Source organism: Toxotes jaculatrix, chromosome 4, assembly GCF_017976425.1.
Source record: "Toxotes jaculatrix isolate fToxJac2 chromosome 4, fToxJac2.pri, whole genome shotgun sequence".
NCBI classification, from domain to species: Eukaryota; Metazoa; Chordata; class Actinopteri; family Toxotidae; genus Toxotes; species Toxotes jaculatrix.
The window spans coordinates 18924774-18940298 of record NC_054397.1 but is presented as its reverse complement, the minus strand read 5'-3'; the positions used below and the strand labels follow the sequence as shown (position 1 = coordinate 18940298).

Here is a 15525-nt window from a genome sequence, read left to right as displayed (position 1 = left end):
TAACTTACATTGCTACGAATGATTATGCTCCATCCAGATTCTCCGGTGTAGCCTTTGAACAGCACAGGGATGCAGCTAACCTGAGTGAAGGCAGCCATGCATTTGCCTGAAAACATGAAACATGCATAAGTTAGATATAAGGTTTTACAATAAACAGGGTGACTGAGCTGCACAAAACATTTGGCATCTAACCAGCCATGTACCTTTTAACTTTTTAAGAACTTTTTAACAAGTCAAGGTTTAGTCCAAATACAACAAGTTTTCAGTTCTTTGTTCAGGGAATAATGTTCCCTCCTACAGTCCTGTGGAAGGACAGCACACAGATGAAGTTCATGTTGAGAGAGAACGTGTGAGTGCTCTGGTTTCAAGGGACGACACACACCTCCATATATACCTGCTCACGTGTTGTGGTTCAACCTCCTCAGGATGTTTTATCAAATATGACCAAGTGATTAACAGTCCTCCTTTGTAGAAAGTGTGTCAGGGAAATGTTTGTGTGACATACAACAAATTATAATCTTATGCAGTGCATCATGTGCTTGAAATCTCTAATCAACTGAATTTCCCGTTAGAGACAAAGAAAGAAAAGAAAATATCAACACAGTATCAACTCTAATGAACAAATTTCATTTCACAATAACCTTTGAAAACATCTCCTTGGGCTAACGGATGTGCAAACACTGGTCTCATTTGTGATTTGATTACTGAGTGATGATCAACAACATTTACATTTAACTGTTCACATTTTATTTTCTTTGAAACGTTTTTGCTGTCACTTCAGTTGCTTTATTCACTCATCCAGCCAAGCTTCCAACTCCAAATCAGTACAGTATTATTCAGTGCTTTTAACTGATTTTATTGAAGAGGACGACAGAGATACAACTGCAGATACAACACAAAGCAGGGACTGAGTTACATTACGTGTTAAGAAAATGTCTCCCTCATTTAGTTCTCACTGTGTGCCTCTGATTTGATCTTACTGTCTTACCATCTTACTATTTCCTTTAATCTGCAATGCCACACACTGAGCTGTGCAAGTTTTTCCCCATTACAACAATACAAATACAGTTGTTTGACATATCAAGAGTGTAACTGACATCCCTGTAACTTTGTTGTTCAACAGGTGGTCATATGGTGGATTAGCAACAACCTTAAAAATCATGTTCATTTAAATAGCTTCACATTACCTGATGATTACTGGATCATTAGGGTTAAATTTAGGGTGTGCTGCCCCTGACAGGAGCAGTATCGGTGATGATTTTGGTGAGATGCTCCAGATGTTTACTCCTCTTTCTTGGTCTTCATGGCCAGAGACTCCAAGGCAGTGAAGATGGTTTCTGGTGTCTCTGTCTTCTCCAGTTCAGACTTGGCACAAAAGAAAGGTGGGATGTAGTCCATGGGGTTTGAGTTGCCCAAGACCCAGTTGAAGGTACTGAAATATAAACAAAAACTTACTAATTTGTCTGTATTTAAACATTTTTATATTTGTTAATCGGGTTGGGTAAAAAGTTAATTGGGGAACTGTTTTTTTTCACAACTTAAATCTAAATGACTGGGATGTTGTCATTTGTTACAAACTCATGCAGTATGTTTGAACTTTATTTTAAATTCTAGTCAAGGTCTCAAAGTTTCAAAAGATACCAAACATGTAAGGCTGCATTTTGGGGAATTATGTGTATGGTGCTGCAAACGACATGTCAAATATTTCCATTTGGTCCAATGGTGAGAGAGTCGTGGCTTTGAATAATTAATTTGGTGTAGACATCATATACCCTCAGTGAAGAGCTGGAACATGAGTTCAGCTCTTAACAGTATTTAAATGATTCTAACTCTAATTCAGATTTTTTTTTTCGCTATTAGATCCTCACCTGATGGTCATCCATCCAGATTCTGGAGTGTAGCTGGTGTAGGTCATTGGGATGCAGCCAATCTCAGTGAAGACAGTGGTGTACATGCCTGAATACATGGAGCATGTTACATGTGAGGCTCTCACAATAAACAGACTGAGTTGCACAAAAAAGCGAAAGTTGTGGTCGAGGCTTTTTTTAAAACCTCTTTTCCCCTTTCTTTCCTTTATTGCTGCAAATGGTTTTGGTTTTATTTTCTGAGATTAGCGTCTCTTAGATGAGAGTGTAAAGCAATGTCATTTTTTGTTCCTTAGAACAAACTTTGGGCAATGTACATAGAAGTGTATAGACTGATACACTGATGCACTGATATTTTGCTTCAAAGTAATGATTTAGGAATGGTGTTAAAACTTTCTACCTCTTCCCAATCTGAATTTATAACTTTGAGTAGTTCCCTCATCAGGACAGTAATTTCAGTGGATGGCTGTATTTATTGATGTTGTCAGCCACAGCCACGGCCATTCATATTTCAAGTTTTGGCCTTTCATTAAAGTTCCAGCATCAGACGAACAGGACAGTCCACTGTAACAAACAGCACCAGCTCGTGAGGTTTTGCCAAAATAAAGCCAGATTTCTTTGTTCAGGGTACAATATCTCCTCTTACCGTTGTGTGGCAGCTCTCCATACCAGGTGTTGGCTAGCACACCCATTCCCCAGGAGGAGGAGGAGCCCAGGAACACCTGACCCATGAGTTTAGCATCAGAGGGCACGTGCATGGGAATGAAGGAAGTATCGAGCTCCCTCTTCTTGCAAGACAATTTGCTCCAGTCGATTTCATAATAGATTTTCTGAAAGGACAATACTTTTCATGTAAACTGTTTTCTCAGTACGAATGCGTTGTGTTGTCCTCACTGTGTCTCTCGCATCAAAAGGTCATTTGCTGAAAACTGAACAAAACTCTATGAAAGTGTCTGTTAGTGGTTCAGGGAATTTTCATTTATAATAACTAAAATAACTTCTGTGAATACTGAAGAAAGAAAAAAAAGGTAATGTTGTGAAATGTAGGGAGTAAATTCCCTGTCCACTAATTCATGGGCCACAGTATCAGTTAAGTCATGATAACAGACAAGCAGTCACTTACATTTCAGTCTCACAGAAAAGGTGGGAAAAAAACACACACCATTCAGTATGGATTAAAACAAATCATTTAAAGTATTTTCAGAAACATTTTTGTTTAGGGTTAAATACCTGGCTGAAAAGCATCAGCTGGTCCATACCAGTGGTCTGATTGCCGCTAAGTCCATAGTTTCTAACACGCATCCTCTGTCCGAAAGCATCGTAGCTTATTGTTCCTGTTGACATGAAGAGTCCGTTGCCAGCCATCTGAGAGACACAAGTGAAGAGAAAGTCGTTGATCACATGACATATGTCCATCCAGGAGAGATTATAAATGAGTATAATTTATCTGTTACAGCAGGTCAGCAACTCACCACAGAAAGACCTCCACTCATCAGTGGTGGTGAAACTGGAAGAGGAAGTCAAAACTGATTAAGAAGTCAGGCCTGTTGATGATTTAAAACAAGATACAAGAAGAAATGTATCTGCCTAATTTGTATTTGGTAAATACAAATAAATTTGAATTGGGTTACTTCAATTTCCAGTTTAAGCCACATATAAAATAATTCCATTAACAGTTACAGGCATCAGTATTACAGCACCTTGTCAAACTAAATAAACTGAAATAAATGACTGCCTGACTAAATGAATGAATGAATTAATAAATGAATGAATGTGTAGAACAGATGTAATTTTTTTCCTTTTAATTCCAACTCATACAGGAAAAAAAAAAACAAAACCAAAACAAACACAATATTGTACAAGAGATGAGATTTTTCTTTTCATTAGATGCTTTTATGGCCACTTTCTTTTTATTTTTCTATCATTTGCAAGCAACAGTCAAAACGTTCTTCACTTTTCCTAAATTCACTGGAGCATGACACAACACATGTGTGACATAACACAATGACACAAAAATACTTTTCATAAGTCATCAGCAGAGGTTGTTCATACTCACCGCAGGGTTTTGGATCCTGAGTGGCAGCAGCTGCCAGCAGCAGGCTGAGGCAGGACAACACACTGATGAAGTTCATGTTCAGAAGCTTCGAGAGCCGAATGAGGAGAAGGTGTGAGCTCACCACCTCCACACATACATATGTATATATACGATATATGTCTGCTCACAGCTGGCTGCGCTCACTTCACATGGTTCAACCCCCTCTGCATTTTTTTTTCTGACTGCCTCAGACAGTCCTCATTTGTAAATGTTGGTGTGACATATGACCATTGATAAGATAATGCAATACATCACGTCTGTTTTTATTTTTGAGATATCATGGAAATGTTATGTTTGCCTGTTTGATATGAGTTTATTTGTAGATGCTGTGCCTTATGATTATTTTTTCCACATTTAAACAAGCATTAGATTTAGTGTGTTTGAAATGAACACTTTTGGTCAAATGGTATATTCCACATATTTGTATATGTCTTTTTACTAAAACATGTTCGGAAAATTGATTAATTGATGATAATGATTAAAAGATGTAGTTCAGTTGTATGCCATATTAAGACATTTTGTGAACATTTAGCTGATTTGTTTTCCACATATCAGTGTCCTATGTAACTTTCTTACAGTTCGTGTCATTCACACCTGGAGATTCAGTGCCTTGCTCAAAAAGCACAATTATCTGTAGATCAAGAGTTTGTGGATGTAAACCCTCCATTCCATGAGACAGTTCCAGTTTTGACTGCAGGTGTAAATAATCCCATGTTGTACAGAGTAAATCCACCTGCTTTTTTTCTCAGCCTGCGGGGCTGCATTTATCTGAAGTACATCTAGTACTTAAATTAGCCAGTTGGTCTTTCCTTTGTTGGGTTTCCTTTGTTACTGAGTGCTGTGTCAAGTCTTTTTTAAATTTTATTTGACAGCTTAAATTAGCTGAAAAATGTAATTATTGTACTAACAATTCAGTCAGTGAAGCAGATTTGTTCCATTGTTGCATATCTCATTTTAATCCTGAATGCTTTAATACCTTCCATTTACAGTGTAATGATGGCAATATTTCCAATCAGAGCACTCCATATTAGGTAAGAGGAAAAATGTATGACAGCTAAACCTGCATTGGATGAATGTTCACAGGTTAGATTGTTTCTAATGGAAATAACCACTGAACACTGATAATGACCATAAAATAAAAAATAAAAAAAACGGCTATCTCTCACTCAGGTGCTTGGTCTTTATCTGATGACTGACAGCAGTTTATCAACAACACACATACATGATAATAATCCAGAGAGTCCCACATCAGATGCCCTGAACAGATTTGAACTGATGACATTATTAAGTGAGACAGTTAACAAATATAGCAGCACAGGAAGTGCTGGTAAAAATAATTTGATTTAGGTCCAGAGGATTCAGTTACCACTAGGCCTTGCGGCTGTATCAGGTACTGGCAGGTCATTGGTTGACAGCACAAAAAGGATACAGGCCTTACCTGAAAACGCAGGTGAACTCAGCTCACTTCCTGCCCTGGCTCACTAGACTGTGTGGTCTTGGCGGCCGCCCTGGTCCTTCTTCTGTTACCCAGCAACTGGTTTCACTTCTTTTAAGTTTAATAGACACAGAAAAACAAAACCAAACTACTGCAGCTATCATTCATTCCATCAGGTCTCAACAAAGAGTTCATATTAGACAAATGAAAACCTCTGACCCTGACAACAAGGTAAAACATGAGACCTCCTCAAGCATGTTAGCATTGTTTTTCTGAGTATATTAGCATGTTGATTTTTCCTTGTCTGCTCAAAGCACTGTTACATGAAAAGAACCAGCTTTTCATGTAATGCCATGTTTGCCTTTTCATGAAGCAAACACGGCATTTCTGTGCCTGGAATGTTCAACTTTCCTGTATGGAAAAGCAAACATGAGCTGAGCAAACACTGATTTGGCTGCTGAGAACCAACCACATGTGCAAACTGCATCATAACAACCGTTTAAGATTATCTGATCATAACATGCGCTAAATGTTTTAAGTAAAAAAAAAAAAAAAAAAAAAAAAAAACTCGAATACTTACATGACATGATGCATATTATATTTATTTTCCAATATGCATATTAAATTAGCATCTTTTTAAGTAGATTCCCTTGGCATATCAAGGTGGATGGCAATTATTCAACCAAACATCTTCTGAGCAAGGAATACTTCAAATATTTCAGTGCAAAACAGCTAAAGCCAAGTTAATTAAAATAAGACAGCCCCCACCCCCAAATTTAAAAAAGAAAATCTTTTTTTAAAAGCCAGTAGTTAACATGTATAAATGAAAAACAAAAAGCAAATCGGGTGAGCATCCATAAAAACAGAATGGATTTTAAGAGAAACCCTTTTCTTTGTTTAGTTGTTGGTTCCCTTGTTTTCTAGCAAAGCAACAACTTACAAATTTCCACCTCATATACATATATGAATATCAACATTGTATATATTATAATATAATCCTGTTACAGTTTCTACATTAGGTCCATATTAATTAAGTGTTAATAGTTACATGAGGTGAATTTCTGTCCATTTGGAGTTTAGAGTTACTCAGGGTTACTGCGTATTATCCATGTCAGAGTGACAATGATTTGGTGCCATGGTTTTTCCATGACTGTAAAGACTGAGATTCACTGTCATATACACCATGTCATCCAGTAGAAACATTTTTGAACTCTTCTTTTGTCAGAAATGTCCAGTTATACGCAGGAACCCCGAGTACTGTATGTGTGACCTTGTGCAAGTGGAGATGGGCACACACACTGGTTCGTTGTGTAATGTCAGTCAAATGATCGCTCTCTTCTCCACAGTCACTGTTCACTGTGAGTGGATCGAACACTGGTTCAAAAGGCATCGTCTTCATCTGGCATCGTCTCAATCAAAACAGCTGAAACACAAAATTTCAAGAACGCAGACACCTTGTCATCCACTCGCTGCAAACGTCTCATTCATTCCTCGTTTCCATTGCACATTCTCTCCATCCACTGCTCGGTTTAGTCTACCTGCAGCGCATCAAGCTCACCCTGCTGAACTGTGAGTGAATTTTAAATAAATTAAATAAAATTAAATTAACACTTGGCTCACTGGTCCATCTCTTTTCTTGTCTAGACATCTTTATCTCTTGATTTTCTTTAACCCACATTTCAAAACTTTCTACAGCATTCATTAATGCATCTTTCTCTTTGGAGATTAATCCGCTCTCGTCCTGCTTCCTAACACTTGTCCAGCCTCTGTTCATTCAACATAAACTATACTTTGGTGTCTACATGAACAACTGCTCCTCCTACAGCTTCCTCTACCTGACTCCATACTTGGCAACTACGCTAAACCTAAGTAACTCTTACAAACCGCAGTTCTACTGTCTTACTTTTCTTTTCAGTGTCCTGCTACTATTTCACAGCTTTGCAGCAGTCATCCTAACACGCAGGCAATACATACACACACACACACACGCTCGTCCAAACAAGCGCACACAAGAAATGAATGGACCGTGCAATACGTCAAAAGGTCAGTGGCAGAGTGCAACGAAGCTGTACATACAGAGACGTACACAGAGATTCTGAAATGCAGATGGGACATGCAGGTGATTTGAATTGGCAGGTTGGAAGTTTAAAGTGTTCGTGTTTTGTTCTGTCCTGGTTTTGGCAGGTTTTTGAGTTTTCTGGCAGAGGTTCTGGCAAATGGGTCAGATTGATGTAGAAGTGATGAGAAAAACACTGAGTAGCATAAACCTCTGAAGACCTTTCTTATTTAGGACTGCACATAATCTTTTTTTTTTTTTTTTTAAATGGGGTCGGGACGTGAACAGATGAAGCCAGTGTGAGAGCGAGGAGGAAGCCACTTGATGCAAAGAAGGCTGAACAGTTTAGAGGATGAGCTGTGATACCCTCCAGAAAAACAAAGACAGAATTTCAGAGTTTCAGAAGTTGCAGGAGCTGAGTGTGACGTCCACGTCTCTAGTCTTGACAATTTATGGACCCGTAATTTGTCCCTTGTTCTTGTTTGAACTCCCTCTATTTCTCAGTGGCCCTCTGTCAGCAGTCGGAGACTTCAGAGGTGTTGGAGTCACTGGCGAGTTTCCTGCGTTGCCTCACGGATTTCTCCTCATCCTGTGAAAGCGAAACAGTCAATAATATGATGTTTTAAAAAGCTAAAAAAAAAAGTGTATTTTTGGGGGACTATTTTCAGCAGCAGATTAATATACTCATTTGGTACATGTCAGAAAGTGCAACAGTGTGGGGCATTGATGTTTGTTTTGTTTTTGTTTTTTTGTTTTGAATGTTTTTTTCATAGGAATACAGATCTGTAACATGGAGGATGGCAATACTTGTTAGTAAGATTCATTATTTGTTGGACTTTTCATGGGATTTGTGGGTAAAAATTACAATATGGGATCACCAGACTGATCCTTTAAGGTTAGGCATGTTTGTTTTCATTTTAATGGCAGGTCATGAGTGGGGCTAGGTGGTATATTGACTTTTTAAGGCATACTGATATATTTTCAAACGAGATGTAGGATAAGATAATGCTGTTTATATCGATATAGTTCGATGTTGCGTTACATAACCTTTCTTCCGTAAAGTCGCGCCAGTGTTTGCATTTCTCCTTACTCACCCTCTCCATGCAACCCCACCCTTACTCTCCCTCTGCAACTCCCTCTGCAACTGTGTGCAAAACGGGCTCAACACACTCATACTTATTTTTTAATTTACATGTTTGATTATGTTATATTGTGTAGTTGTATATTCTTGAACAGGGCAGGCCTGTTGTTATTTGTTGTTTACATTTTTACTGTTACTTGCACAGCTGTGTTTTGTTAAGAAGGAAACCTGTAATTATACTCTATTACTTTAATATATATTTTTAAAATATTTTTGTCCTGATTATTGAGAGAGAGAGAGAGAGAGAGAGAGAGAGAGAGAGAGAGAGAGAGAGAGAGAGAGAGATTTTTTTTTGTTTTTGTTTTTGTTTTTTTGATTTTTGTTTTTGCAAGTGCTTACAGTCTGGAAGACACCATTCTGCCCCCACTCTCCAGGGGAGTGGTCCTCAGGGTCCTCTCCCTCCTCCTCCTCTTCCTCCCCCTCCTCTTCTCTCACTGTGTCCATCCCGTCCTCCTCGTACTCTGTCAGACAGTCTGACTCCTCTCCTGAATGGAAAGATTTAGAGGAGATATCAGAGAGAGAATTTATTGTGTGACTGACCCACCAGGTTTAGAGAGCACCCATAAAATATCAGGGACATCTCCTACTGTATTTCAATAAAACACACCAAGTGAAAGCCATGACCCCTTATTTATAACACTGATTAAATCCAACACGATCTTGAAGGGGAACTATACATTGAGTGGAGGAGACAGCTGCAGCAAGGACTTTTAACATGATGTGAGCAAGGTGTGTACTTATGGCCAAGACTTGTTCACTGTACATTGTGTTAAAAATAATCTAGCATGGTCTGAAATAATGAGAAGAAACATTTGACCACTATAAACTAAGAAACTCATCCCTCACCTTCTGCAGCTACATAGCTTTGGACTGGCTCTATCCTGGATACAATCTCTGCGAGGTCAGTGAAGTCAGCTCCTGGGCATGTGCAGGACTGCGAGGCGACAAATCGGCATTGAACATGGAAGTAATACCTTTGATGGTGAATATTTATGTAGCTATACATCAACCACATCATCTATGGTGCAAGCGTGTGTATGTGCTCTTCTCACGTCAGTCCTCTTGCTGTCATTGTAGTCGGCTGAACGGTGGTCCTTCAGCATGTTCTCGATGATGTCACCTCGGGCCCAGCCGGTGAACAACAACTTGCCGTGCTGGTAGCCCACATCCTGAGGTACAAGGTAATTTACATAGAAACATAAGGCATAAGTAGTGTTGAGTAAACATATACTTCCTGTACATTGCACTACATTTACCCTCCACGCTTTTTATAAGTGTCCAAATCGTATCAGAGTGGAATTTTAGTGCCCTCTGTGATTAAGATGATTAAAAATGTCCAAAATCTCAATGAACTTTACACTATACAGAGTAGACAACTGACTATATTATATTATATTATATTATATTATATTATATTATATTATATTATATTATATTATATTATATTATATTGAGGAGCGAATGAGTGAATGAGGGAGATATTTCAGACACGGCGTAAATCACCATACTCCTGAATGATTAGAAACAGGCCATGTTCGGGAGGTCACTCACGTAGATCTCGTCAAACTTGCCGAAGTCCATGGTCTTGAAGCGATCGATTGGCGGTCTGATGTACTCGCAGTAGGCGCTCTTCTTCACCAACTCTAACTGCCGCACGCAAGACACATACGCCAGCCGGGACTGGATCTCTGCCATGTCTGGCACCTGCGGGAACATTTTGGCCACATGCTACCTCAATTCACCGCGGACACCATACAAAATACTGTTCAGCTCAATCTGCTGATTCCACATCATCGCTGCTACGCAGACTCAAATGTAGCTCTGTAGTTTAAGCTGCTGAGTCATCAGTAGTTACGAGTGTGTTGTGTTGCCAACCCATGCTGTACCTTTACTTTCTCTGCCCAGGGATTGATCCGTTTCCACAGTAACCACCAGCCAGACAGGCAGTCGCCATAGTTACAGAGGTCGGTCTCATCTTGGCTTCCCACGTCGATGGCAATGACTGTTCTGGCACCCATGTTCCTCGCAATGTCCGCTGTTGGACGCGTAACGCATACACCAGCATTCACACACGTGCACACACGCGCGCAGACATACAAACACAGCACGACAAAATCCAGCAGCAGAGATGGTAAGACAATGAATCCTTGTTTCGGGATAAACTCAGCTTCTTTAAACCCTTCATTTAAGGAGACACAATGTTCAAACAGACTTACACCACAAAACTTTTTCTAACTTGTCAGATGCACTCCAGAGCATTTATGGCAAATTAGTGACAGAGAGTACTGCAATCTCAAAAAAAAAATGTATACTTTCCTGGCCAACAAGCACAGGGTCTGAGGTCATAAGCTTTCTCACCGACTTGTTAGTGTTAAAAAGAGCTTTGGGGGAGTGAGCATTTTTGTGGTGTTGAGCCTATTCAAAGACAGAAACAGGAAGACATCCCACAAGCCCAAAGCACTGATCCAGTGAGCCAAGAACAACTATAAATGCAGCTGATTGAGCACAAACCCTTCGAGGAGAAGGCAGAGTAATAAACTTTAGAAATGAAGGATGCTGATTTTACAAGGCTTCCTTTACTTGGATCGGTCTTTGGGCCCAGAGAGCAACATATTTCACAAACTTCTGAAACGCGGATCCCTCGGGACATAATGAGACATGATTCCCAGACCAAACAGAGAATTACAATAACTCAGTCCAGAGCTTTGTGAAATATGGCTGCGTTTCATCAGTACAGAGTACACTCTTTGTCATAACTACACACAGACAGACACACAGGGGAGTTTTTGTCTGCACACCATCATGAAAGCCAAAATAGCTCATATCAACTAAGTCTTACTTCGCATACATGGCGTAGAAATGTGTAAATTTGGACTTGTGCGATTTTAAATACTTACAGGTAATGAAGGCATATTTAATAGTCCACAGACAAAAAAAAAAAACAAACAGCTCCCCTGTCCTCTTTCTAAACAGACTCCACTCATTTTTCCTCTGGTTGAAATGGAGGTAAATACAGAATTTCAAAACAAACTTCAGCATAACAAACAGAAATGTAGGGCTGGGTGATAAGGCTGAAATCACTGTCACAATATTGTTTAGGATTTTAGATAATATTGACAAATATATATAAAAATATGGAAAATGTATGCAAACTCAAAGAAATCAAACTGAAGTTTACACAGGACAAAAACATGTCTACCAGTGTAAACCAAAACTTCAATATCTAATGTAGTTAAGAATTAAACTACAACTGCGATAAACGATCATATCGAGTTATCACCCAGCCCTACACAAAAGTGCTTATTTCAACATGAGGAGAACCAGACTTTAATCTCAAAGCAGACTGGTGTCCTGTGTCTCAAAAATAATTTAGGAATTACACATTGGCTTCAATTCTTTGAAGCTTAAAAATCCAAATGTGATATCAGAGGAAACCCCCACCACCACCCCACCCCAATTTTTATTCTACACCTGACACCAGGCTGTTTGACAGACAAATACCACATTCCCCTGACTCAAAATTGTATTTCTTCTTTTAATCTTTAATATTTGTATATACCTTCATCAGTGAAACATTGTCTGTATTCAGAGTGCTGATTTTTTCCCCATCTAGTAGATCAGAGTATTTCAGGGTTTCACTGAGCTCACTGTTTTTACCATTATATCTTCAGTTTGGTTAATTGATTGAATTTTGTCTCACCAGATGAACTAATTAATGGTCTGAACCAGCTCAGTATTCAGATGGGGAAAACTCAGCACCAACAGCAGACTTCCCTCCACTAGTATTGTGTAATCTTGATTAAAACCCCTCCTAAAAATCATCCGCATCCCTCACTCCAGCTTCCCCCCTCCTCCAGCAGACAGGAGTTGGGTGGACATTAAGGATTGTACAGTATATTGGTGGAGGGGGGTGAGAGGTACCACCTCTACTTGCCTGGCAGGTTGTTGATGTAGCCACCGTCCATTAGCAAGTTGCCATCTTTGGGGTCGCAGAGAGGCGGCAGGTACCCTGAGAGGGTCATGCTCGCCCGCACATAGCGCCACAGAGAGCCTGGCACACCAGGGAGGGAAGGAGGGAGGAGGGAGGAGGAAGGAGGGGGGGATAACAGCTCAATATTGTTTGCTAAACGTTTCAAGTTAGTGTTGACAGACCACAATCCCAACACTGGAGGGAGGCTGGCTAAAGGAAGGTAGCTGGTCCCTGCAAAGGCTAGGACTGTGGTTCTGCTCACCTTTAGACTCTGTTGTACACCACTGCAAACCTCATTACCTCGCACAGAGACCCTGTGTGACTTGTGCAGAAGGTAAAAAAGTAAATGGCAACCATCACAGAGCACCAAGGCTGTTTGAATCTCCAAACTATGTCCCAACACCTGCTCTGTGAAGCACATAATCTCTTAAGTTTTTGCAAAATCCACAGATACTGTAGGTTGAAGCTGGGACTAATTATTATAAATAGAGCTTCAGTGGTAGAATACAATGTCAACACGTCAAGAGAAGGAGCAGCAGCAGGTGTTGTGACAATGTTTGGAGATACGTCACCGTGAACACGGCAGGGAAGCACCAAGCCTGCTCAGATCTGCAGTACAGCTCAGTGCCAGCAGGGGACAGGAGCAGGCCGGGTGCTGCATGGGTTGGAAGGATAAGGAGCACCGCAGAGAAAAGCAAGGGGTGCAACTGTGCATGGAGTATACGTAAAATACTGAGCTAGAATTATCTAACTGTAATACACAGTATTTACTCTAGATTTATGTAACTTAAGGGCTTCATTCAGTTTGTATAAGTGGCTAAAACGGGCAACAGCAGGATCCAGAACACATACCAACAAATAACTTATTTTTAAAAAAATAAATGAAAGGTAATATATGCCATCAATATATATTTATGAGAAATATATATATGGGCTCACTGTATTTAACACTGGCATGCATATAAAAGCAAGCAAAGCCAGGGAAGAGGACAGGGGCTGTGTAGGAGAGACTGAACAATGTTCCTGTTGGCAGAAGATGATTGAAATGAAACAGAAGCAATTTCACAAGGACATCCTCATGGGAAACAAGCTGCGGTTCAGGCCAAAGGGGAGAGACAATTAGGCCCACCAAAACGCGCAACGATCCACAACAACAACAACAGCAATAGACAGATGTGATGCTGACATGGTGCAGCTCTTCCCTATCTCCAGCAAGGCAGAACTATCGCCCAAAACATACAGTACTGTCTGCACCTGATCTCACACTGAAAGTCCAGCTACATCCAAACCAGTTGAATCTGACCAGCCAAGCTGAGAGATGTAAAGACTTATCACAGTAAGCAAGTACAAGTGGTGCGTGATGACATCGGTGATTACAAGCCATATCTAAAACTTTATTGATATAAAGGAGAAGGGAAGTTTTTTTTTTGGCAAACACAGAGCGTCTTAAAAAGCTGGACCATCATGCAACTCCATATGACCCACAGATGTGCAGACATGCATTGGCAAAACCTCACATCCAGTAAGAAAATGAGGGTCAGCAGTGATGGTGGCGCTCAGCCAGCTGGAGAAAATACGTTGTGCATGTGAATAACAAAGCCAATCGGAGAGAGAATAAGATGTGCTATTGGTCATTATCTAATAATATATGAGGTATTGCTTGGATCAGCCTGAAAATATATATTGAAATTAGTTTTTCCTTCCAAACCATGAGGTCCCAATGTCCACCTGGTCAGGGTGGGGTTAGTTATGAGTGAGAACTTGGGAGGCAGAGGACAAGAAAGAGGAGGAGGGTAGCCAAGAGGTTGACTGTCGACTTAGGGATGGGGGAGGAGGTTCTGGTGAGCGGGTGTTTAAAATCTGACCTGGGACATTGTTAACATAGCAACCATCCACAAGCAAGTGGCCATCCTTGGGGTCGCACAGGGGAGGTAAATAGGGGGTGTAGGAGGCGCTGGCTCTAACATAGCGCCAGACGCAACCTGTCGGGAAATGGAAATGGAGAAGGAGGAACACATCAAATATGGGCCGGACTCCACGTCACAGATGGAAAAAGAGAGTGAGAGTGAGAGAGAAAGAAATGGAGAAAAGAAGAATGCAGAAAAAAAGAGAGGAAAAAGGAGAGAGAGAGAGAAGAAAAGAAAAAATAGCCCGCAACAAAGAGAAGAAGAGTGCAAGAAGCTGCCAACAGCAAGACAGAGGAAGAGGAAAACAATGTCAACAAAATTACGTACTTATCCCTATGGTGTCTAATCAGTTTCAGTAAACACTGGTATGAGGCCAATTCCATTGGCAAGGATACTCTAGGTCTACTCCACAGCCAATTATATTCAACTGTTTGAAAGCTAATTAAGAAAATATAAATGACTTTGTTCAGAATAATGACAAGATACCAAAATTCCACCCGATACTATCATTTGACACCATCTGACTGTTAAAACGAGAATTTAAGCTACATAAAACAATTCATGGCACAAATAACAAGTATGTTGAAGGAATGACAACAGATGTGTGTAAATTAGCTTTGTAATAAAAAAACACTGATGCAAGGGTCGTTTGACTGGTGGTTATTAATATTAATAAGAATATTAAAAATAGTATTAGCACTGTTAGATGAGTGGCTCAACAAGCAAGTTGGGAGGAAGACAAGCACAAAGAGAGAGAGAGAGAGGGAGAGAGAAAGAGAGAGAGAGAGACAGAGCCCTTCACTTTGAAAAGTACTGTTGGGCCTTAAGTTAAATTCTTCAAACCTGTAAAATAAGGAGAAAACTGCAAGGGAAACTGGACAAGGGTTTACAGGAAGGGTTTTTCAATTTCTGTTTAGTTTCAGACCAGCTTACTCAGATCTCAGTCTTAGTAGTCTTTCTCAGTGGATAAAACCAAGCGATGTAATGCAAACCCATGACACTGTGTACCTGTACACCCATCAAAAGGGTGTACAATTAAGCTTTTCTCTCAATGGC

General features: G+C 40.0%; 2 protein-coding genes across 5 annotated transcripts in view; both read right to left on the bottom strand.

Moving 5' to 3' along the window:
- Positions 1 to 1281: 1281 nt before the first annotated feature.
- Positions 1282 to 3997, bottom strand: LOC121181134 (ependymin-like). The gene is made up of 6 exons (XM_041036944.1): positions 3922 to 3997; positions 3338 to 3372; positions 3096 to 3230; positions 2512 to 2695; positions 1869 to 1956; positions 1282 to 1432 (listed from the first exon to the last, which is right to left on the bottom strand). The coding sequence occupies exons 1-6, from the start codon at positions 3995 to 3997 to the stop codon at positions 1282 to 1284; spliced, it is 669 nt and encodes a 222-aa protein (XP_040892878.1).
- A 1982-nt stretch (positions 3998 to 5979) lies between these two features.
- pnpla6 (patatin-like phospholipase domain containing 6) overlaps positions 5980 to 15525 on the bottom strand; it is a 28904-nt gene continuing 19358 nt past the window's right edge. The window contains exons 30-36 of one of the 4 annotated variants that reach the window (XM_041035346.1): positions 14428 to 14544; positions 10479 to 10627; positions 10144 to 10296; positions 9645 to 9761; positions 9439 to 9526; positions 8932 to 9077; positions 5980 to 8040 (exon numbers count right to left, since the gene is read on the bottom strand). In XM_041035346.1, the coding sequence (XP_040891280.1) occupies positions 7966 to 8040; positions 8932 to 9077; positions 9439 to 9526; positions 9645 to 9761; positions 10144 to 10296; positions 10479 to 10627; positions 14428 to 14544 (845 nt within the window). In that variant the 3' untranslated portion in view covers positions 5980 to 7965. Of the gene's footprint in view, positions 8041 to 8931; positions 9078 to 9438; positions 9527 to 9644; positions 9762 to 10143; positions 10297 to 10478; positions 11996 to 12036; positions 14545 to 15525 lie in introns of those variants that run through there. The other 3 variants (XM_041035345.1, XR_005893928.1, XR_005893929.1) reach the window with 3 other exon arrangements.

Bases quoted from the DNA above. Each gene is read 5' to 3' on its own strand.
- LOC121181134 (XM_041036944.1), bottom strand. From the start codon at position 3,997: ATGAACTTCATCAGTGTGTTGTCCTGCCTCAGCCTGCTGCTGGCAGCT. The intron at 2,696-3,095 runs GTATTTAACCCT...TTGTCCTTTCAG, and splicing joins AGCTGATGCTTTTCAGCCAG to AAAATCTATTATGAAATCGA. The intron at 1,433-1,868 runs GTGAGGATCTAA...TTTATATTTCAG, and splicing joins TCTGGATGGATGACCATCAG to TACCTTCAACTGGGTCTTGG.